Here is a 24,621-nt window from a genome sequence, read left to right on the forward strand (position 1 = left end):
TTTCTATAATAGCAACAAACTTGAAACTCTATGAACAAGGGTCAGTTCAAACAGTTTTTTTCCTTGTATATGTATGAGATACAAAAAATGATTTACCCTTCATTCTATTTAGCAGACCTAACGCTGACCTAACACTAGGTTTGAGAACCACTGCTAGAATTGCAAAGCTGCTGTAGACAGAGCTGTAAGCTTGTCTGATCAAGACAGAGATAAATGGATATATTAATACTCAAAATGCATGAGCTCCTATTGCTGTCCAAAAGAGCTGAGTATTCACAAAAGATGACACCTACTGCATTTAAACAAAATAATGGGCTATAGTCAAAACTGAAAATCTTTCACAAACCTTTCCGCCTCCTTATCTTTTAGCATTCAATCTCAATTAAATTAAATTCATCTAGCATTTCCAATTTTTTGGTTCCAAATACCAAAACCAACAGAATTATTATGTTTAAAATACATTTTTGTATAAATTACAGAAGATGGAAAAAATCAACATGCTAAAAGTGGCCTTTTGCTTGACACACATTCACGGTTTAAATCCTGCCTTTTATAAAATTTTCCTTACTTAACTATGCATAGCCAGATTTTCAATTGTTCATCCCACTCTATTTCTTCCCCACACCACCAATTAATATGGAAATAGCTTAAAGAAGCTCATTGATAATTTTGACACATTACTGAAAAAATAAGGTTTTGTTGCCGCATCAAGCTAATGCATGAGATAAGTAATAGCCAGGTATGCAGACACTAAAGGGATGTATTCCAATCTGAGAGGATTGCTGCCTCTCAGCACATTCACTGGCATCATTGGGAATAAGAGAAAGAAAGGAGGCATTCCTATGAAAAGCTCAGTGTGGAAGAGATACCACACTTTGTAATTAGTCATATGCAGTACACAATGCTCTCTGACTCAGATTTCAGGATTCACCTCTGGAAATCACAGTCACATTATGTAAATTAGGGTTGGAGTGCTGAGGAAGCAGTGAAGTGGCATCATGCTGAAGAGCATCACCCACAGACCAACTGCCTTCCAAGCCTTCCCAGCGCAGAAGGCTGCAGCACTACTCCTGGGGCCTGGATCCCTTCCCGCTGCTCCAATTCTCTCAACAGCCTGCGGAAATGTGGTGTTTCTGCTGAGTTTGGGCTTCACACTGTTCACAATTAGGCCCTTAATGAGCGTAAATGTAGACATTAAACCTGAGCAGATTGTTGCAAGTGAATGAAGGCAGAATTGCTGCACCTACTGCGCTTGCTTTGTTTGCAAATATATCATTGTAACAGGTTAGAAACGTGACTAGTGATGACTAATCTCCTAAAAGGACTTTATACGATTAAGTTCCACGATTGTAAGTGTTCTCCTTGAAGGACATGCTCTGACCTGCACAGAAGTTAACAAGACTTGCCTTTACTTCAGCACAAGAAAGTTCAGGTAGCAGTTGACTGCTAGGACCTCTAATTTTTTTGTTTATGCAACCAGCAGCACAATCACAAAATCATTACTGTCAGTCTAGAAATGAGCCAAAAATGATGCAAGCTTAATTATTTAGGTAATATACATTAAAGCTAGTCACTTAGATGGAACTGCAAGTTTTGAATTCCCAGAAATGGCACATATCACTTTGCTTCACCTGGGAACCCGGCCTCAAATTTTGTGCCAAACTTTCTCCTATATGCAGCTTATTTTCAGTCCAGCTGTATTGCATGCTAAAGAAATGCACATCTCACACAATTCAAATGTGCTTTGTGTATGTTTTATTTACTATAGTCAGGGCTGCCCAGGTAGGGAAAAAAAAAAAAGCAAACCAAGCACCAGATCCAAAATTAGCATTTTATTCAGAACGTTGGGGTCAGAGGTGTATCATTCATATTCTGGTACACAATACAGAGGCAAAGCTGTTCTCAGAAGTCTCTCCAGTTTGAAAGCTCCTTCCCCCTTCCCTCCCCACCCCCAAAACATACTGTATATTTACTCGTGCCACCAGTATTAGGCCAACTCCCCTCCCCCCCTTTTTTGGTACAAATTATGTAAAACTTTTGTGCTAAGAACTTTTCTCCCTCCCCAAACAAAAAAAATAATAAAAATAAAAATAAAAAAAAATATTGAGTACTCTAACTACAGTTCAACAATTGAATCAATGTCACTTGTTTGCAACCTGTTTTGTAAATACTTTATCCATAACGAAAGATATAAACATGCAAAAACCTGAATCCATAGTCCAAATAATACATACACGTGTTCTGAAGTTTCTGCACTTCTCCACAGACTATGCCAATAAAACATTATGTACACATACCATTTTTACAGTGAAGTGGGAAAAAGTACTAGAAATTAAAAAAAGAAAAAAGTGTACATGGATTAAGACCGAAATGTGTCTAACATTCTAGCGTAAGGAAAAAAAAAATCAATTTTGCTACAAACTGGTGATATGAAAACTCCCTTTATTTGCAACCAGCTGCATAAGTTTTAGAATTTTAGTGAAAAAAATCCCCTAACATCTAAAACTAGAAGTAATGTACATTGTTCCACCTCATGGTCTTCTCTCCCAAATAATAAAATTGTTCCACGAGGAATTTTTTTTTTTTTAAGTTTTAATCTCCTTATTTTAATAAAAGCAATGCGATGTAACAAAAGCATGTTGAAGCATATTGTGATTCACCTTACTCCTCCCCACCCCAACATATTTTGTCTCTTTAATGCATCATTTCATAAATCAGTACCATTAAAGCCTTAAACATAAAACTAATTCCGATCTGAAAAAGGTACAAAAAGGCACATAAAATCCCAGTGCTTCTGTACTGTAAAATTCAAGTGTAACTGAGCTCAATATTTTTTTCCAAACAGCATTGGATCACTGATATTCCACGGAGCCCAAATTGGTTTGCAGCCTATGACAAAGCCTTCAGCAAGCACTTGTGCTAGTAGACTACAAAGTTAAAGCCTAGCTTCTGTATGCTTTTGGGGAATATCAGTTGAAATGTTTGTACTTGTCCAAAAACAAAGTTCACTTTGAAGTTCAGTCATCACCTCCACCGTACATATCAGCAAGTTTCTTGAAACGTGGGCCCCAGTCATTTAGGTAGTCATAGTCTTGCTCACCACCACTACTTGAGGAGTTAAGAGAGCTCAAGGATCCAGCAGTGGAGCCACTTCCTTCATAGTCAAAGACTAAGAGGGAGTCATATGGTGGGGCTGTAGGGTCATTGTCGGCTGCTTTAAGTCCCTGTAATAACGAAAGGGAGAAAAAATGAAATAAGTTCTGTATCAGAGAAAGAGGCAGCAAGTAACTGGAACACTGCAGTGCAGTTATCTACCAATCACCACCTGAGAAAACTAAGTTCTTGTTTGTCCGTGGTTCATGTCAAGCAGAACAGCAGGACTCACGGATGGGTTTCCAGCATTAAACACTGGACATTTTGAATGTAACTGTACATGCAGCTCTAACAAAACTGTAAGAGAACATCACTATACAAGGAACAATGCTAATAAATATACACTTTCAGAGCTACACGGCTCACAACCTGAGGCATGAGCAATATGGGACTGGTTAAACAGACAGATGGGATAGGAAAAATATGCATGTTTGCAAAGATTTGCTTTAACAGCCATCTCACATGGCCAATAACATATCCACTGACATCGCTGGCCTGCAGGTCCATCTGTGTGTGCCAAAAGCCATATTTAGTCAGTTCTGCAAAATTAATGTACCTCTGCAGGCTGCTGTGTGAAAAAGATACAATATGTTGGCTTAAGCCGTATGTGCTTTGCCACCCATAAGATTCTATCAACTCTTCATAAAAGACACACAAGAAAAGACATCAAAGCTAAATACATCACTAAAACCATTTCTGTTTCCTTGTTTCAAAGTAGTCATGTTATCAACACACGAATACTGGGTCTTCAGTAATTTTAAACTTCTGCTCTCTATAGCTGAATAACCCAAACTAAAACCAAAACAAACCGAGTGAGGGAAAAGTAGGGAAAGAACCACAATTCTTCTAAAGAAGAGACTTTTCCCTGTTTTCTTACATAGGTGCAAACCTAAACAATAAATTTAATTTTAGAATATGAAGCAATTGCTTTGTGGCGAGATGCACTTATTCTGGGAAGAGTTACAAGCTGAATATAACAGGCTGCAGCCTGAAGTTAAAAGTAAAAGCAAGCTCTCTTGTGTTTTGGATTTTTCAACCTCACAGTTTCTTCCACAGGATTAGCAATGATTCTTCAAGATCTTCCACACTTTCAAGATGATCTACTCTGGCAGACACTGATGAGGAATAGTATGACTGCCAAAATTCTTGAAGGCTTAGATAAGATTTTAAGTTGCTCACTGTTAAAATAATTTTAACCAGTGCTATTTGTGCCGATTTTCTTTTTAATTTTAATGGTTGTTTATTTCTTTAAAGAAACACATTCTTACATTCATTTTTGAAGGATTGGTGTGCATCCTTTTAATTATTTAACATATTCTCTTTATACAAAAGGATGTTTCACTCTCAATCATGAACTGTTTAGTCTAAGTGTGATGGAATGGAAATAGCTGTTTTTTTCCTAGATATATGCTAAACTAATAGCATTAATTAAAACATATAGTATTGATAACAGAATCCTGATTTTTTAATCACCTAAAATCATTCAAGAAGCGTGGAAAATGTACCTAAAGTAATTTTGCAAATCAGTGCTGGAAAGGCCCAGCATATTTATCAAACTAGAGACCTCCATTCAAGAACACATTTTGGACAAAGTGATCGTTTCACGTAGTACAACAACATCAAGCAGGCTATCAATAGCCTGCACAAGGAGGATAATTTTGAACTATCCGATAAACATAATTCGTGATACTTGTTATCCTTCTCTTTGGATTTTTCCATCTTGATGGCCACAGTAAGGACAAATAATTCAAGATTCCTAAAACACAACAGAAAGCAAGTGTTGGAAGACTTCTCCTGTTCAGCTTCAAAACTTGAAATAGTTCTAAGGCTTTCTCTCCGTTTCTGCTGCTGAAGCAGAAATGCAACTTAACTTCTCAGGCACTAACTGGCCTTGCAATATTTGTATCTTCCCTTAAGCTTGGTTGGGGTGATGAACTCCCATCCATGCTTTTCAAACACAGGTGACAGGGAAGGAAAATAAGCTTGAGCTTAAGGAGAGCTGCAGTATGAATCTCAGGTGTCTGTGTGTGAAAAGTCATTTACAAAGCTGGTTTGGAGAGAAAATGTTATTTCCCTGAAATTCTGACTAGGAACAGCCAGCCAAACAAGGGATTCTAATTTATTAAAATCAGTGAACAAAATATTTCCCTACGTGACTGCAGAAATTCTGATGCCTATCAGCCATCCACACCAAGAAGGTAAGTAACATCCTTCTGCCTTTCTTTCCACAGGGAATGTTGGATTTTTGCAGTTTGCTGCCTGGATTATGATTGCATTTAAAAATAAATCTGGTTTTGAGCTACTGACAAGATAGCACCTCACTGACAAATGCGCTATTTCAAAGGTTGTTCTTACTGTGTAACCCATTTTATTCAGAGAACATAGGTATGGGCCATGCTATGAAGTACTGACTCAACTCCACAGCCCACGTTACAATGATAGTTGCACCTATCTTTTGGTCAAAAATTCTTCAGACTCACAGTATAATAACTGAACTTAGTCTTTAACTCTTCAAAAGACAACCGAGTTCTCTGCTGTATTTTTATGGCAAGTTACATGGTAAGATAATGAAGGAATGCTATAGTGTGGTTTTTTTACATCCTCTCTGCTAAGCATATTCTCTGAACCTACTCAGTGCCCTGCTTTGCTCCACTGCTGGGTTCTACAGCATGTCTGAAGCTGGAGATGCTCAATGTTAGCTTAGGCAATGAAATCGGCTTATGAAGCTCCTTGTAGTTTTGTTATTGCCACCTTTCTGCTTCCCTTTGAACAGGTGGTACCGCAACGTGCTGTGTTGGCGTGACTGAGAAGGCAAAAAATGGTTGCCAAGGACTTCTGGTTTTACTGAAATGGCATTGTCAACCACTTCTCAAAAAATCCCTCAGTCTTTCCCAGATGCGCTCAAGAATCTCAGAACTGTGGATTTCTTGTAGTTATTTGGAATACAGGTTCCTGATCTGAAAACCCGAAGGTCTTATTATAAAGAGCAGCTTATTCAACAGCTGAATTGCTGAGACACGCGCTTGATTCTCCTGAAAGATGGAGAACTAAGTCACATTTCTTTGCATTTGTTACACTTGCAATGCACAAAAGCAGACATAAGAGCAGCTGATGTGAAAACCAGTAATGCCATGGCAATACAAAGGAGAGCTTGAAATCTAGAACAGACTGAGTAGCAACTTCGTTTTTTCCTCTTCCTCTTTTACACGTTTTTCAGAGGAAGAGGAAAGACTACAGCAGTGTCTTGACTGAGGAACAAAGGTAACCTTAAATTACGCTTGCTTGGTATGTGCGGCATTCTTAATTTGTCTCAAATCAAAGGAAAAAAAAAAACAAAATCTCAAACTGATACGAAGCTTTACAAAAATCAGAGATCTAATGCTTTTATTTTCATTAATCCTACTACTTAATCAGGTTCAACAGACTTTTGATGAGAATGGAAGAATACAGCCTTACCAGGAAATATGAAAGACTGATTCAATCTGTTTTTTACTTGACAAGAGAAAACAGAAAATGTAGAGGGACTTTTATTCTGCTTAAAGGTGCACTGTATCAATAACCATTTACTAAGAATGAATTGAGGGTCCTCCATGTCCTCGTGGGATGAGACCTTTAGTTTGTAATTTAAATTTAATTTACCTCAGGCTATGTCCTCTATTGATTAGAAATATATTCTTAGCCACAAACTCTCCACCACAATATAATTTGTTTAAGATTTCTAAGGACAGCATAGGTGGTTTTTGAAAACAGGCTTAACAAAGCTTCTTCAAACAGGTCTGATTGATACTGTCCTGCAAATCCCGACTATTCTAAGCATTAATTATGCTCCACACTGCGTAGGTTATGTTTTAAAAAGCTCAAAATGGAAAAAAAAAAGTCTACGGAGGATTCTTAATAACACATGACTTATTTCCCTGACTTGTTTGTACACTGAACTGGAAGAAAAGGAGGTTTTTCCCTCCCCCCGTTAAATTAGAGATTCATCTATCCATTGAAACAGACAAAACAAGAAAGTCCCCGAGGTCATTTAGCTTATGCCTGCAAAACATATTTTGATTATAAGGCACCTCTGGAACGTTCTTATTTTGGAAATTTCATAGCTCTGTATGTGTTATCTTAACTTTGTAAGTGTTATAAAAATAATTCAAAGTTTTATCATACTTGTAACTTGTTTTTCAACTGAGAAGTCATTAGAACACTACAAAATACTTATACTTACATATGTCTCATTGAGTTAGGTAGATTTAATACAACTGATGACAGCTAGAACATAATATATTGCAAAAACAAATTACTGCCAAAGGGAAAAAAACAAAATGACCCACTATGTCTTTTTCACTTTTTGTTTCTATGACTGTAATAGAAGTAAGAGGAAAAAAACACCCCATGCTTTCTCAGGTGATGGTAGCTAAACTCTCTAGCATCTGAAATGAATGACTATGGTTCTTTTTTTGTCAAAAGTTGGAGTAATTCAGTGGCTAATCTGAACAATACTAGCTCTGTGTGTGAGGTACTGGTGAGCATAGCATTCAACAGACTAAATTAATTCCCACACATGGGCCAGCATCCCAAAGGATCAGACTGATCAGCATCTCTGGGAACAGAGCCAAGTCCTCCAAAAGACTGGACTGATCTCCACAAAGCCTTGTAATCTTTTCAAGCCAATGGGGTAAACGCAGACTTCGTTACCGAGGTACTGGCAACTGAAAGGCAGCCTCTCTCTGTTCAGCTAGCAACTGGGCTAGTTTTGCACATGGTTCGGGTTACGACTGACCAAGGAAAAAGTTATGGCATGACTAGTAGTTACAGAAGAAGAAAGCTTTCTGCCTAATCACGTTAAATTTGGATGCAGAGATAATGAACTTGCCCTTTCTTATCTTGCTATGTCATTTTCATAGCTTGGCACAACTTCTGTCTGAACTGTCCTAAGAAATGTTTGGTACAGGTTTTACCAAAGATATTTCTTTAATTTACTGCATGTAAAACAGAGGAATTACCTCTGATTTTTTTTTCCCTACCAAATTGGGTATCTTGCAAGGGTTGCTTACAATGAGCTGCAGGTGGAATTACCTGAAGGGAGCTTGAAAACCTGTGTAGCCTGAATGTTTATGCTCCAGACACTGATAATTTGGAATGTTAACTGTAATAGTAACTACTATAGTAAAATGCTATTTTTTTCCCCAATAGACTTCTTAGAATCACATTTGCCACGGGAAATTTTAATATAACACAAATTAAGATAAAATTGTTGTGAGGAAATAAAATCTTCATTTTGCTGGGGCTTCTGGCAAAAACTGAGCATGAAGAAACCTTGGCTGCAACTGTCTGCTTCAGAGTGAGTTAGGTGGAATGCCCCACAGTAAAATGAAACTGAAATCCTAAGAAAGACCTTATGATAAAAATAAGCTAAATACATAATGTTTGAAACAGAATATACCTCAGATAGTTCCTTTCAATCAGAGGATATAATTAACTCACAGCTAACTTGAAGATAAGAAAATTGCCATGCTTTCTTTAATTTCATATATAACTACAGGGGTAATTTTATTTTAGAGTCAATGATATTATTTACATTATTTTACTGTGAAAGAGTAGATCGAAGAAGCTTTCTCTTTTAGGTGAAGGGCAAAAGGAAACACAAAGGTATTGAGCTAATACGAAAGAAGAAAGTAAGAAAATGATTCTCAGCTTGTCAGTACTGTGATATAAACATACTGAGTTAAATCAGAACAGCACCTACTGTTTCTACATCTGCATGTACACATTGATGCTAGATTCTTCAGAAGTGACAACGTACTGAAAAGCAGCATTGCAAGAACAGCTTGCTGAGTAATTTAGAAATCACAGGAGGCTGGACAAACCTCTGCGCCTTTTCTGGCTTTTCAGAATTACCCTCATTCCTTGTCTGGGCTCTGTAAAAGTATTAACTCTGCTGCACGGAAAAGGAAAATTCAGGATATTGAGGATCATGGGTTCTTCCCCACTACTTGCCTGGTCACACTCATGTAAGTATAGCATGGGAAAATGATCATCTGGAAGAAGATAAGCAGGCACAAGGAAGTTTTTGTGTGTACATTGTCTTGGCCAGCAATGGAGGCTTCTTATTCTCCCGTGTCCACTATTTTCCAGAAGCCAATAATAATTGTAGTATTTAGAAGTAAAAGGCATGCAGAATCCTCTTTGTTGAGCCAATTCTTTCTAATACAAGTCTTCCACAAACCCAGATATTCTTAAAATACATTTAACTGGAATAGCTTTCTGCTAGTTATCTCCCTGTAGATACTTTAAAATTGCATTGCTGTATACCTTATTAGGAGCAAACTCAATTTTCTGCAGCTTTGCTAACATGAAAGAAAGTGTATTAGCCTGATTTTTCTTTAAAAGAAACAAGAATAAACATGTTTGCAAAAACAGTTCTCTGCAATACTTGCTCAGCTGTAACTGCCAAAGAAGATACGTGAAAATTAGCATAATTAACTACTAGTACTCATCTACAGAATACAGAATTATTAAACGATAATTTACAACTTAAAAATAATCTAAATATTTGTTTTCCTGTAATTAATGAGAACAAGAAATGAATTCTACTATCTCAAGTTTCACAAAACCAATGATTTAGGACTGACCAGTAATTAAAATAATGAAACAAATGTTTGTAGTAGTATTTCTTTTACAACTGTGAGTAATCTGTATAATCTGAATCTTATATTTATCTTTATTAATTTGAAGAATCAAAGATAACACAGAGACTTTTAAAGCTCTATGACAAGTATTAAAAACACTTATATAACATTTAATTTAGCTGCCCTGCTCACTAATCGTATTTGATGGAATTCTTTTGGTCTTATTAAAGGTACAGAACTTCCACTGTTAATCTAGATTCAAAGGGTAACGTACAAGGAAAATGAGTATGAACTTCCTCCATTATTAAATTACTCTGAATTAATAAACGAATTTAGGCTAAACCATAATTTTGTTAGTCTATTTATTACTCAGAACCCACAGAATAATCCTGCTTGGAGATACTGTGGTTGCGGCTGATAATGTAATATGAATGTAATTAATACAAATATACAGAAGTTAATTGATGTATCTTCTCTTTCTATTTGAATGAGTTAATTAAATTTGCCCACACTTTAAAAGAACGTATTTACTTAAATCTAACAAGACAATTTTAATTAAGTAAGTTTTAAAAAGTTATCATGTTCAAACATAACAGCTACTCATGCAGAGCACAATTAACAAAATATAAAAGCTTATCTTATCTTAGGAGTAAACTCCTTCTTTCCTTTACCTCATTAATGAAGTCCCCAATGTCCCCAGGATGAGGAGCAGCTGATCTGACCGGATACTGAGGTTCTGCATGGATTGGCCTTTCATCAAGACGTCTGATTCCAACAGGTTTGATGGCATCTGGTTCCACAGTGTCAGGCTGTTGGAGCTGGCTCAAGTCATAATCCTGCAAAATATGAAGCAAAGAGAGTACGTTAGGAGAATTTTAAACAATATCTGTCAGGGGAAACATGAGGGGAAAAAAAGGAAAATATGAGGAATCACTTCACCACAAGTTCTATTTTCAGGATTGTAACACTGAGAATAAGTCTAAAACATTGTTATTTGCATACCAACAGGATGTTATTTGATTTATACTCCCTGAACCTACTGTTTTGATTCTATTCCATCAGATTTGTAGAGCTTCTCATAAATTTTCCATTGAGAAGCAAGGATTTGAGTAGTACTATTAAGAGACTAAACACTTTGCCTAGTAATGCTGATTTACTGCATAGAGCAAAGATGCCAAATCCAACTCTTATTTTTCTAAGCAAATAAATGCCAGACATTCTTATTCTGAGAAAGAGGCAAGCGCAGTGCTCTGAAGCATTTTTGTAATACATTCAAAGAATGAGTTTAAGACTCCTTGCTGATTTCATGTGGCTTCCATAATATGAAAGCCAAAGGGGGAAAAATGTCATAAGAAGTACAAAGCTCCTCAGATTTGGTCTTAACTCTAAGCATTTTCTAAAGATTACTTGTGGATCTGTTCATTAAGCACTTGATGCTGCAGTTTCGAACTCTGGCAGACTGATGAAGCTAGCATAGCAGTATGAATTTCAATAAGCAATATGTATGTATATAAAATTTTTAATTAGAATGTTTATGCATTTAAGATAGGTATGTCTGAATACTTTTTGCACAGTGTGATGCACTTCAGCATTGTAATTCACCTCACTGTTGTCATGTCTAGAAGGTAGTCATGATCAAAGATGCTTTTGCACAAGGCACCGGTAAAAATGCCGAACAAGGAACTGGGCTCAAAGGCTTAAACTAAAGCCATCCATGAGCTATCCAGTAGACTGGGGCTCATGCCAACTCAACTGTATGCCTGACACCTTGCCCCGCAAATAACCCAAGCAGTCGAGGGGCACTCTAAATAAGCTTTTCTATCTTCAGTTTCTATTTTTCAACAGTGATCTTATAGTAAAAGTTGTATTTGTAATCTCATTTTGCTGGAAACTGTGCAGAGAATTACATTTTCATTGGTTCCTAAGTAACTCCTAAGGAAGAAATCCAAGTACATGCTTCTGCTGTTGCATCACGGGATGTAGGTGCTTTTGAGAGTATTACCTACCATGACCCCCAAAACCAGACTTTTCAACAGGAGGAGAGGTCTGTTGACAGCATTGAAGGTACCTTGTTGGGTGAACTTTAACAATTAAATGACTACACCTTCTAATTTGTTACTCAGGTCCTCAGCTGATTGCACACAAATATATAATCAAAAAGGTGGAACAGCTTCACTGAGATCTGAGAAAACAGCTTTATATATTTTAATTAAATTACAAATTCCTTGGGGCAGAACTGCAACTTCAACCCTTCAGTTTGTCATGCACCAAACAGAGTAAGTGATTTCCACAGAGCAGTATGGATTGGAGAAAAGTAAACAGGACTCCTTACCTTTTCCCTTTTTATTACGTAAAATAAATCAAAACAGTTTAGAAACATACTATCAGAAAATCCTATCGAACAGAGAAGAATGTACTTTTCAGAATTTATAAATATGTAACAAGTGCTTTTCATACCCTCCCTAAAGATAAAGGTGGAATACACGAATGGGGAGAATTGATTTTTTAACACTAGGCATTTTTATATGGATGAATTTAAACAGGTATGGTCAAAGAGAAATACATTAAAACCAGGAAAGCCCCTGGTCATTTCAGTTTTATAACTACAAAATGTTTTCTTTTTCACCCATTCCTGTATGCAAACAGCTCTATCTCTGATTAGTGGTCATACAGAAACTAAACAAGTTTCTAAACAGTACTAAACATACAGTACTAAACAAGCCAGACAGAGCCTTCCACATCTAAGGCCATTCTCCTGTGCATATGCAGTTTGAGACATCTCCAGGCTTTATAGCTACAAAGACAGCAAAGATTGCCATCCTCAAGGCAACAGTGGTGCAGAATGTCTCCTTATGTGGACTCCCACCTTGGATTTCCTTTCTAGGGTAATTTATGACACTACCTTCCAGACTTATATCAGAGGAAATTTATTCTGCAGGTCTATTAGTGTCTGGAGAGGAAGAAAAGATCCATTGTGCTTATTACCAGAGACTCTCAGTTCTCTTGTATCATTAAAATCAATACCAACTGTACATCAGTCAGGTATGGCAAGTCATCCACCATCTCCCCAAACTGGCTTAATGCTGTACAAACACAGCATCGTGCAATGTCTCCAGCTGTTTCAACATTTTGTCTGAAGTCAACTCTACTCAATTACTGCAAAGAAAAAGAAAGAAATATGTTTCAAAAGAGCCAGGGTGTAAGCTATTTAGGACTGCTGAAATTCCATCTCTTTGCTCAATGTTGCATTCACTGCTAGATAAATAGGAAAACTTTTCCTGTATTTTCTAAAGCTCCTGAACAGACTTAAAGGTTTGTCTCAAGCAGAGTTTAACATAGTTAACTGCAGAAGTGACAGCTTAAAGGAAAACTGTGCCGTATCAGAGAGAAAACAAAACATGCTGGGTTAAGTTGGGACAGCTAGCCTGCAGCAATGGGTCATTATTTCTACTCTTACTTCAAGATCACAAGTCAACACTGTTTTGTCTTAGCTCCAGCCTTCTTCCATATAACCTGCTCATCATTTAAATCTGCTGAGGGACTGAGGAAGAAGACTAGGCCATCTGTTGGAAACATACCTGAGCAATGTCTGACAGCATTCAATTCATATCGCTGCCAACTTTTGTCAGATGCATTTATTTACTTGTTTGTGTTGTTTAGCCCTAACTTCATTAATTTTAGAATACCTTTCCCTTCTTTCAGTTTGAATTTGAGAAAATTCATTCAGAGGGTTTGAATTTTTTTCTTCAAACTTCTGGATAAGCTCAGATTGTTGATGGAAAGAAACCGCTAATTATTAGAAGCAGCAGATTACCTCTACTGGAACATAGCTAAAACCTGGCCATCTCTGGCATCACTATTTTATTCTTGCTGAAATAAATCCCATCATCTGTATTGAAACAGAAAACCTTCTGGTTTTGATTTGGTTTTCGTTTCTAGAAAGGAATTGAAGTCAAGATGTGTTAAAAGGACATTCTATCAGAAGTTGCAACTTCTGATGAAATTTACTGACAAAATTATATGTATATAATATACATCAATCAATATCTATCTATATATCAATATAATTAATCAATCTCTCAAATCCCCCCCCCAAAAAAACAGCCCAATTATAAATACCGACCTTATTAGCTATTCACTTAGTTGAGACAGCTTTAAGCAGAGACTTACACCATTACTAACTCTGATCTCCTATTCCTGAAATATGAAATCCAAGGCAGACAGTACTAAACGTCAAAACCAACTAGCTAAGCCCTACAGATTAACTACCTTACCAGATGTGTAGACAGACGGGTCCAAAACTCCTATAAGCTTTTCTTTAAAAACCTTTACACAGTAGCTCAAAGCATAGTCCAAGTATTTCAACTTGAACAGAAGAAATGTCCAGAGTAGAAGAAAATGCAATTGAAAATGCAATTTTATATTCCCCAGTAATCACTGATTTACAAAGAAAAAGAAAATGCAGTCTTCAAAGTCTTTTCCCTTAAACAACTTCCTCTTGCGCAAGGCAGCTATTCATTTAACAACATTTGAATAATAATCCCTCATGCAGCAGTCATCAGCTATGGCAGTAGGAGAGAGATACCTTAAAAGAAGTACCTCACTTCCTGACTGTTACCAGAGTCTACAATCTCTGGAAAGAGATGAGAGGAAAAAAAAAAAAAAAAAGAAAAAGAAGAAGAGATTATCCAGGAAATTGAATTAGTCATAAGTTTCTAGTTAACTTTTTTTTCCTCCCTCCTGGATTAGCTGTTTTGATTATGTTTAAATTTTAGAAGTTTATGGTGAAAGCTTAAAGTGTATTATGCTAACTAGACCTGCTCAATATGAATACTCACTGAAACTTAAAGCAGAATTCCAAACAACAGATTCAAACTTAATAAAACCATAAATTTTATGCATATATGGGATCGATCCCCCTCCCAATACATCAGATCTATCCCTGATGATTTCTTCCATGGGGATACAATTTAATTGTCACTAGTTCACTTACTTTGACTATGACAGCTGTAAGTGGCATTCACTGGACAAAAGCAGCTTTAGTGGTCTAACCACACATAAAAATGCTGCTTTACACATTATCAGAAGTTTTCATTTCACCCATCCATTTTACAGGATGATACGTTAGCATAAACCAGATTTTATTATTGTATTAAGAGAACAGAGCAAACTATGACTTGAAGTACCAACAGGTGAAACATACATTCTGCTTTTCCTCTGTGTTGCAAAGACAGTTTCTGTCTACTCCAATACAGAAATAGGGTGGAAGGAGCAAGTGAGGAAATATTTTATATAGGTGAATGGTCTTTAAAGGCCTTTTAAAAACAAAGAAAAGGAACTGAAAACCAATCCTGCTACATGTAACCATCGTACTCCCAAACTCACCAAAGATGATCCTAAGGCAATATTGCCCGAGTTCTGCAAAATGCTCCAAACCCCCTAAATCTTACACCTGCTGAAATAATGGGACTTCCAGAAAGGCAAAGCACACAGGTCTGACTAGATGCAGACTGCAGGTGGGAGACTAGTTAAAATGCCTGCGATAACAGTTGCTCTTTATTTGCAATTCATTTTTGATTACTTTCTGCCATAGTGCTTTTCCTGTTTGTTTTTATTATAGATACATCTGGAGCATTACAAGTTAATCATTTTTAAGGTAACCAAGAAGCTTGCTTGTCTTTTTTAATAATAAAGAAGGTGGAAGTTAAACTTCAGCTGCAGATAAAACACAGTAACAGGCATAGGTTATAGGTAGGATAAAATAAAATACAAAAGAATTCTGTAATGGCATTATGGAAACATTACTTTTCCTATGATGAGATAAAGATTCACCGAGGAATGATAATAATTCCTCCACAGGAGCACTGCATGAGTCAGTCATTCAAAAAAAAAATAAATTCAATGTCTTACTAAGCAAACACTATTCTCAAAATAACTTCCTCCTAATTATAATATTGCAGATGCCTAGGGATATCTTAACAACAGTTATTTCTTTCATTATCATAAAATATTTTCCAATCTTAATGTAATGCAAAATAAAGGTTAAGAAGTGAGAGTAAATGATCTGAACACTCAGGATGGTAAAAATAAAATACAGTCATATGGATTTGTAACGTTGATTGAGTAGTTCAGAAATACTGTCGTTTTTACAATAGGTTGTGGCAAGATCCAGCATACAAAACTAATTTAATCGTAAGATGCAAGCATCCAGAAAATTACAATAAGAAAAAGAAACTAACTACCACCACCAACAAAAATCCAAAAAAAATCCAATGGATTACTCAATTTGTTTTTATCAATGACTCACAAATGCTAGAACAAAACTATCCTTTTTACAAAGGAGCAATTCTTGTTCGAATTTAAATCCATTCACACATAAAAATAGTCCATTATGTTTTCATGCTATTATCATCTTTAAAATAAATACCACTATTTTATTTCTCTATATTAATGTGTAATAAAATGTGACAAAAAGCAAAATATTGACTAATGTCTGAACAGACTGTAAGGAAAGACAATTTAGGAAGAAGTAAGTGGAATTCTTAGTAAGAAAAATACTGTGAATGATAGTAAAATTACTAGTTTAGAAACTCTTGTACTGAAGAGGTGTGATGGTCTGATTAAAATACCCGTTCAGAACAGCCGATCTGCAACAGTTTGAAGGCATGCCACTTGCTCAGGCGACTTGCTCCAACAGGACCACTTGCATAACCAAGTACTACTAAAATTTAGGAAACACCACAGAAATGGGCTTTAAGGAGATGTGAGGAGCATGTTCTGTAATTTACTACAAAAGATGTATACAAAAACAGTTAAATGGAAAAAAAATGTATGTCAGTTATCAGGCTGACATAAGCAGCAAGCATCCCCAGTCGAGCACCCGCTGCCTCCACGTAAATCACATAAATGGCCTGAGACATGGTAAAATGAATTAGTGATGTTCATGGGTTGTGATCTGCTATACTCGTGAACTCTGCAGCAGACATGGGCTAAGTGCTTTAACACTCAGCCAGCATAAGGTTTTGGTATTTTGAACTGACAATAGTGTTACTAGTTGAGTGCACATCGTGTCAGGGGGAGAACATTAGTCGTTTGTCTCTCACACTTCCCGTTTGCTAACAACTACAAGCTCCAAATCATGTGGTCCATTAATAATCAGGACTGTCACTCCCAGCTTCTGAAGTTGTACTTAAAGTTGGTATATCCATTTAAGAATATAGCAAACTACAATGCCCTCACCTCACATTGCTGGGTTAAACATTCAGATGGAATTAAAAACATAAACCTTCTCCCCAAAACAATAGGGAAACCAGTCCCACTGACTGATGATTCAAAGCCACTCACAGTCTAGCTCCTATAGTCAGGTAGCCAGATTGTTAGAACTGGAAAATATTAAACAAAATCCTGGGAAGAATCACAGACTTTCTGGAACATTTCTTCTCCCTCTCATTCCTCCCTGGTCTCTCCCCCCCACCTCTATTCAGCTGTTACAAAAGTGATCTTTCCCGGTACCAGGAAAAAATGTTCTTGTCTGGAACAGAATGTGTGCTGTACAGCTGTCAGAGACAGTTTTTCAATCCACATTTCCGAGAAACAGAATTTTAGGTGAAAGAAGTCCAGAAAACTTCTATTTTCGACATTGCTCTGCAGTGGCGCAGTGGGGAGTAGGCTACCATCAGTTCTGACCGACAGCTGTAGAGCTTTTCTGGCTTAGGGAATTAAAAACATTTTTCTCAACTGTGGTGGAGATCGCACAACCCTGTATAGATCATTCCAGGCACGAGGAAGACGACGAATCATTCCAGAACATCAATTTTCTTTACAACCATTCAACCTGTCAGTGAGAAAAGCAGGCTAAGAAGGCCTCAGATCAGATTAACATGAGACCTTCAAAGACAGAATAAGTGTCTCTTTTATGACAAACTTTGTATCGGAATTTCTTCAGAATTTTAGCTTAAGGGAAAATGAAACAAAAACAAAACAACACACAAAAAACGCAAGCAGGAATTCCACTTTGCTGCTGACAGCAGCTACAACTCAGAGGAACAAGCTGGAATTTGTACCTAATCAAATTTGTTACTGGATACATTACTCTGATTGCATGGACAAAGTGTTTGAAAGGAACATGCTGAGCATGCTTTAGGAGTTTCTCAGTCTGTCATTACAGTTCAGAAACCCAACTGTATAACTTCTTAAAAAAACACAAGACAAACAAACAAACAAAAAAAAGCCACCAAACTCCTAAGTAACTAAAAGACCCTCCAAGAACAAAAACAGAAGTCTAAAAGTAATTTGGTTTATAATTCTGAGAGTCTGAAGTTTATCATTTGTCCTTGAGTCCTACCAAACTATCTTCCTGTCACCTAAACATGTGGCATTGAGAAGATGATGGTGAAAGCCACACTATGTGATGTATAACCATCTTCACATATTCATTCAGAAGAGTAGGTGAGTAAGGTCTAAATAATTTGCTCGTTATAAACAGAAACAGGAATTTTAACAGGTAAAGATTATGAAAATATCAGAACTTCTTAACATATCCTGTGCTTTCACTCACAAGAAGCTTTGAGCATACCCTTCTATTTTGCTGCATGAGAAGACCCTGTGCTCCTGAGTCACCCTAGGCACTGCCTTCCACCAGAGCTGCTTGTTCAATCAGTGCTGATGGTTTTGGGGACAGCGCACCAAAAAAAGTTAATATTGACAGAGCATTTTCCTCTGTCATTTGCTGATGCCTTGTGGATGCAAGGTTGACATGAAGCATTTTTTCCTGATTTTAATAGAACAGTAGCCCTATGAGGCCTCAGTCTGAAAATAGATTTTGATGGAAGTCTCTTTTTTGGGAACACTTAACTTTGACACTTTAACACGCATTTTAACTTTGACAAAAATGCAAAGGTCTTGATAGCCAATGCCTATTGTCTGCAGCGTTCTACACACCACCTTCCTTGTACACGATTTTGCTAAGCAAAAATGTGATTACTACTTGTAAGGAACTTGTTGATACACTCAGAAAACTTAATATACAATACACATAGTTCTTAAATCTCATATAAAATTATGTGCAAAACCAAATTAATCTAAATTTTACATGGCAAAATGTCAAACCAAAAAGAAGTGAAAGCATCTGCCTGAAAAGCAAGATAGAATATATTGCTATCATCTACTGTAGATAGAAAATCAGGTGCCTGTGAAAAGTTTGTGCTCTCTATTCATCCAAAGGAATAAATTCCTAATTTTGGAGCTTTGAGAGATGCTTACCCCCATTTTGCCTACACAATTAGCTAAAGCTAGCTACATAAGTGGTTATAAAACCTTGCTACATTTTGTGGGTACTCTTACTTTCTGTTCCTGTGACATCTGTTATGTTTGAGTGTATAAAGGTTTTTTAGGTCCTCAGACACTAACAGTCTACTGCTCAATGGATCAGGAGAGCAACCAATGTACCTTAACTATGTGGCTGGTAGCTATGATAATTAATTTTCAAAAACAGCCTTAAAATTTACCTAAGGAAAGCAAGCAGGGTTTTTGTGGCTAAAATATTTTTTTTTATTAAGTCCTTAAACTTCTTCTTGTCTAGATACTTCATCAACTCACTGTGAGAAGAAATGCTTCTCATTTCCCATTTTTTACCACTTTATTGCTACTCCACCCACTGACAGTTCTTCCTGCATGCACTATGCTCATTCATAGCTGGCGAAAGGCTACATTTATGGATGGTTTACATCCTACTAATCTTTACTGCGTTCACGCAACGTTATCTCCTGCTGTGTTCCCTTGACTAATCCTCTCATGAAGACAGCACATTCACTGCACAGGAGCACAGTGCACAATGGATGGAGGAGAGACTTCAGCATTATTTCTAAACTATTAAGTATTTTTCCCTTCTCTGTGCTCTTGCTACAAGTCTTAAGATTTCTGATCTGCAGCACAACCTCCCCCAACACCCTTAAAGCATAACCTACAACTTCCTAATGAACAGCATAAGCTCTGAAAACTTTACTGACTCTGTCCTGAGGACCGTGTGGTCAATAATTAAAAACAAAACCACATGAAAATTTCTAAGCAGATACTCCAGGGGATCATGGGTAGACAAGAGCTGGAGATGTGAACTAGAAAATTAGTTCTCACAGGTCTGAGTTTTCTTGATTCTTTTTCAGCTTGTAACTCTTCTGTGCAGGAACATACACAAACTGGGTACAATTTTTGTACTCAAACCGTATGCAAACAACTGGAATACATGCAGTCTCACATGGTTGTCTTTAATTTGTTAACATAAATGATTTTCAAAAACTGCATAAGCTGAAGTTTCCTTTGCTAACTGCTTAGAAAGAAGGCTATGCAGAAAATCCAGGAAGTAGGAACAGTACCTGGGGAAATGCAGGAAGCCTGGAAGTTGTAAGGAGAACACCAATTTCAGACAAACAAACAAAGGAGAAAAGGGAAGCTATACATGTATGTACCAGTGAAGGGAGACACTTTTCAGATAACTGAAGCGCTGGACGGATGTGACTCAGGATATGTGGAAGAATTATACTTAATTTTTCAAGACTTTTTACTGGAAAATTTCTTAGGCTGTATTATATGCATTGTTCCCTTTGTAATTGTTACACTTACTTCTACCACTAATAACATGCATAAATCTACTATTTGTCATGCTCATAAAGCACTTAATAAACCTCCTCTGAAGGAAAGAAACCACACTGCTTGGAAATTCACTAACTCAGAGAGAGAGGGGAAAAAAATTTTTCTTAGCATACACACATCACTCCTAGTTCTCCAACATATCAACAGTGGTTCAACCAGAGGTGATGTGAGAGTAAATACATATGGCACCTGCCTGGAAAGGTATTTGAACAGACACAGATGTGCAGTGACAGCTACTTGAAACATAAACACTTTCCAAGCTGAAATCGGCCAATCTGTCAATAGCCAACATTACCGTACATACAGAAAGGCATTCACCCAGCACTAAAGTAAGGTCGTATATGGAATAGACTATATTAGACACTCTGCACTAGTGATTCTATACAAAAGGATCCCTGACAAAGAATGAAGGTTTACACACTGCAATCAGAGAAGATCTTAATTTTCATTTAAATATAACTGCCTTAGTTGGAATATGGCCAGAATACCATGACTGTTTTAAAGCGTGTAAGTGGGCAATACACTAGTTTTACAGTATTACCCAAAAGACAGGCAATTCCTACCTCTGGAACTCCAAAAACAACATGAGAAAAATGTTTTATTTCATGTCTTTAAAATACTACTCTTGTCTTTGGTGTTTAATGCACGAATTAGCTACTTACTACAATAAGTCAATGGAAACGAAGTGCAGAGTGAAGTATGAACCTATATGTAAAAAGCATTCATCATTCCTCACCTGATCTTCTTCTCCACCACCTTCTTCGTCATATTTCAGAATGTTGTCCCTCACATCATCTTCTGGATCAATCAAGAGCTGCTTGGCCTGACGTTCCTTATCACGGCGCTTCATCCATACCACGAACATTAAAACTAAAACTACGTGGCAAAAAGGGAAGACAAAAACACATTGTGATTCTGAAGCACAGCCATGGAAAATTGTGCAAATTTAAACCACGTTACTACTACTGTTTTTGACTGTTCTCAATGACACACTTCAGTAATCCAGGATGGATTTTTATTTTTAAATTTTAAAGAATGAAGCTTAAGGAAGAGATGTTTAAACTTAGGCTACTGTAAGCGACTTGATTTGGAAATCAGTCAATCACATATTCCTTCCCTAAGTCAAAAATCTATTCCACATCTGCAAAACAAACTTGTCATAAAACGAAGTAAGAAAAAAACAAGCTTCATAAACCACTGAATTCAGAAAGAATCTCTCCAGTAGTAACAAAACTTTTAAAAGATTATACTACTTTTATTTTTTTCCTCTATGTCCAAAGAATATATGGCACTTCACACAGCTTAAGTACTTCTGATGTTTGAGTATCACTAAGCTTAGACCGTTTGGGCATATGAACCAGCAGCCCACCAGAATGGACCATAACTGTTGCCTAATTTTTTATTTAAGCTTAGAAGAAGCAATAAGAATCATAGTCGAGGAAAATACAGTGGCATTTAGAACTACACATTTTTAATCATTTATTCTCAATATATTTTCAGTTAGACTGTTTACACACCAAAGCTGTTAAAGAAAACAGAATGAGAAACAAAATACATTTGAGTAAACAAATCTCTAAATACAGTAGGTATGTTTCCAATTACAACCACCTTCATGGAAAGAAATTTAATTTCATCTAGAATGTAAATATATGAAGAGTATCTTAAAAGGTAAGAAGAACATCCTAAAAGATTTGGTAGTTTCAATAAGGCTCTGTTAAACCAATACAAGGCACTCTTAAAATGTTAGGTATCAGGAAAATCATTGTACTGTGCTCGTGTACAGAGCTGGGCTTTGCCAGACCCAAAGAATACCCTAACTTCCCCCCTCCAACCCTGTCGTTTTGTATGTTCTGGACTACTTCACAGTGTGCTCTTAACAGGTTAATTCCTGACCTAAGTCAGAAATCAGTTAACCGTAATGTGTAGGAGAGCTGGCATCTAATTGACTACACTGGACAGATACTTAGTCGTGATGTTTAGTCACTTCCCTTATTGAATGCACTCAACACAAAAATAAAATACTAGCACAGCTTTGTGTTGTACTTAAACAAACACACAGATCTCTCTGTTCCTGCATGGCTGCTTGCTTGTTGGGCCTTACATGATGGGCTGTGATGCATTACTTTCCAAATTCATAAAATAGCCTACTTAAATTAATCTGACACATAATAGTAATAACACCAGTGCATTCCTGAGAGGCTGTGTAACCCGCTGCGAGTGGTATCAAATCACAGAATACCAACAGTACCAAGGACTAGATGTCTGAGGGCTGATCACATCATCATCCTGGTCACTCACTGATGTAACATAACATGTACCCTTGGGCACAGATGGAAAACTTCTTTCATAAGCCCAGTGTGGGGATTGTGCTCTTGACTGCCAAGTATGCATGCAAGTGCTAGTTATGATACGTCTCGCAGACTCCTAATTCATCAGAAAGTTTTCATAGTTGTCCAAGACATTAACCTAAGTAGTAACAATTCTTATATTTGAGTCTTTAATCCCTTTTTGGTCTTTGTCAAGGTATATAGGACTAAAACATAAAATGACACTATGGTATAAGAATACGAGAGTCAGTATTAAAGGATCCATCTACTTACTGAGCAAGATGATGATACAAAGCAGAATTGCAATGATGGCACCAGTGCCCAGTCCTGCACCAACAATCCGGTCAACGTCAGTACAGTCCCCATTGATGTCGCATTGGCAAACTTTCACTTTCAGCACAGAAGTGCTAGATGCATGTGGATTTCCAGAATCTGTAATTACTATGGGCACATCATAGATACCAGCCTCCAGAAACCTGATCCTTAAAGAGAGCTGGGCATGATCACCTGTGGGTGAAATAAGGCACTAGGTTTACATAAAACAGAAATGGCATAAAATGTCTCATCTTTGAGCTTTGCATCAACATATCACATAGCCCACTGACTACAAGACACTCAGGACAACAGACCTCCTTACTACTGTGGACTTCTTTTCTTTCCTAAAATTTCTTGTTCTTGAGGAACTTGTACTAAGGTGCTTTCCTATTCATGTTTACCAGATTAATGTATGTTGTGAAATACACCAAAGTAAAACACAGAAAACAACATGCAATTTCCTTTAACGTGATTATAATTTCTGTAATGTTAATTACCACTAATTCGAACAATGGTCCAATTCCTCTTAATACTAGGAGGTGTATCAGGCAGCTCAAAGGCAAATGGGCCTGCATTTGGATCAATGTCAGGGTCTACAGCAGTGATGTTAATAGCATTAGGCTGCAGCGTTTCACACGTTGTGGCTTCTTTTGGGTTCACTTGGGGAGCATTATCATTGATGTCCAGCAAATATATCTGAAGTGTGCCAGTTCCACTCATCGGAGGAATTCCTTAGGAGGGAAAAAAAAAAAAAAAAAAGGTACAGAGCCTGTTTCCGTTGTAAAGTTACTTAAATGAGCTCATACCAACCAGCTCAATTACCACATACACACGTTCACTGCAGTTTTGGAATTTTGTTTTTACCAAGCCAATCTAACACTGTCACTGTTCCTACAAACAGACAAATTCTCATGTAATCTGCCCTCTGAAACCTGCCCTACTCAACAAAATTCAACTCACAACTGCAGATCCACATATCAGGGAGACTCCATCAATATACTTGATCAGACAGCTAGTTCCTTTTCCAGAGAAGGTCTACATGAAATGCCTCAGAGGAAAAGGTGCAGAATTTGGATTGTTTATTTCTCCCTTGCAGAAATTCTTTCATAACTTGTAAGACTTACTATCAACTTTCACCACAAGCATGCTACTTAAATTCTTTCTAATACTTACTTTCAGCATGCAGATTTCATATTTCTAGACATTCCTGTTATCTATATTGAATGTGTGATGCTTCCTTAAACCTTGCTAAAGTCACACATTTATGAGAACATGTGGTACTGAATTTCTCAGTATAATTAGCAATGGTTTTCATTCCTCCCTCTGTCCCCATATAATCTCCTTCCAGTTCCATTTAATTTTATTCTCCAGAACAGGGCCAAAAGGATAGAAATAGCTGACCTAGCTTTCTTACACTGTAATAGTTTGTATAATTTTACCATTTGTCTTCTCTCCAAGGTAAACAGCCTTAGTGTTTCAGCTTTCGCTTCTAATGTGAAAATGTTGCTGAACACACCTGCCCATCTTTCTGATATTGGCTATAAACAGCACAGCAT

At 37.0% G+C, this 24,621-nt stretch overlaps 1 protein-coding gene across 3 annotated transcripts in view; it reads right to left on the bottom strand.

Annotated features, from left to right (window-relative positions):
- Positions 1–1,814: 1,814 nt before the first annotated feature.
- CDH2 (cadherin 2) overlaps positions 1,815–24,621 on the bottom strand; it is a 118,836-nt gene continuing 96,029 nt past the window's right edge. For all 3 annotated transcript variants that reach the window (XM_080579825.1, XM_080579826.1, XM_080579827.1), the window contains 5 exons: positions 23,563–23,796; positions 23,024–23,257; positions 21,160–21,299; positions 10,448–10,612; positions 1,815–3,224 (listed from right to left, as the gene is read on the bottom strand). In XM_080579825.1, the coding sequence (XP_080435951.1) occupies positions 3,018–3,224; positions 10,448–10,612; positions 21,160–21,299; positions 23,024–23,257; positions 23,563–23,796 (980 nt within the window). In that variant the 3' untranslated portion in view covers positions 1,815–3,017. The remainder of the gene's footprint in view (positions 3,225–10,447; positions 10,613–21,159; positions 21,300–23,023; positions 23,258–23,562; positions 23,797–24,621) is intronic.

Source organism: Anser brachyrhynchus (assembly GCF_964034855.1).
Source record: "Anser brachyrhynchus genome assembly, chromosome: 2".
NCBI classification, from domain to species: domain Eukaryota; kingdom Metazoa; phylum Chordata; class Aves; order Anseriformes; family Anatidae; genus Anser; species Anser brachyrhynchus.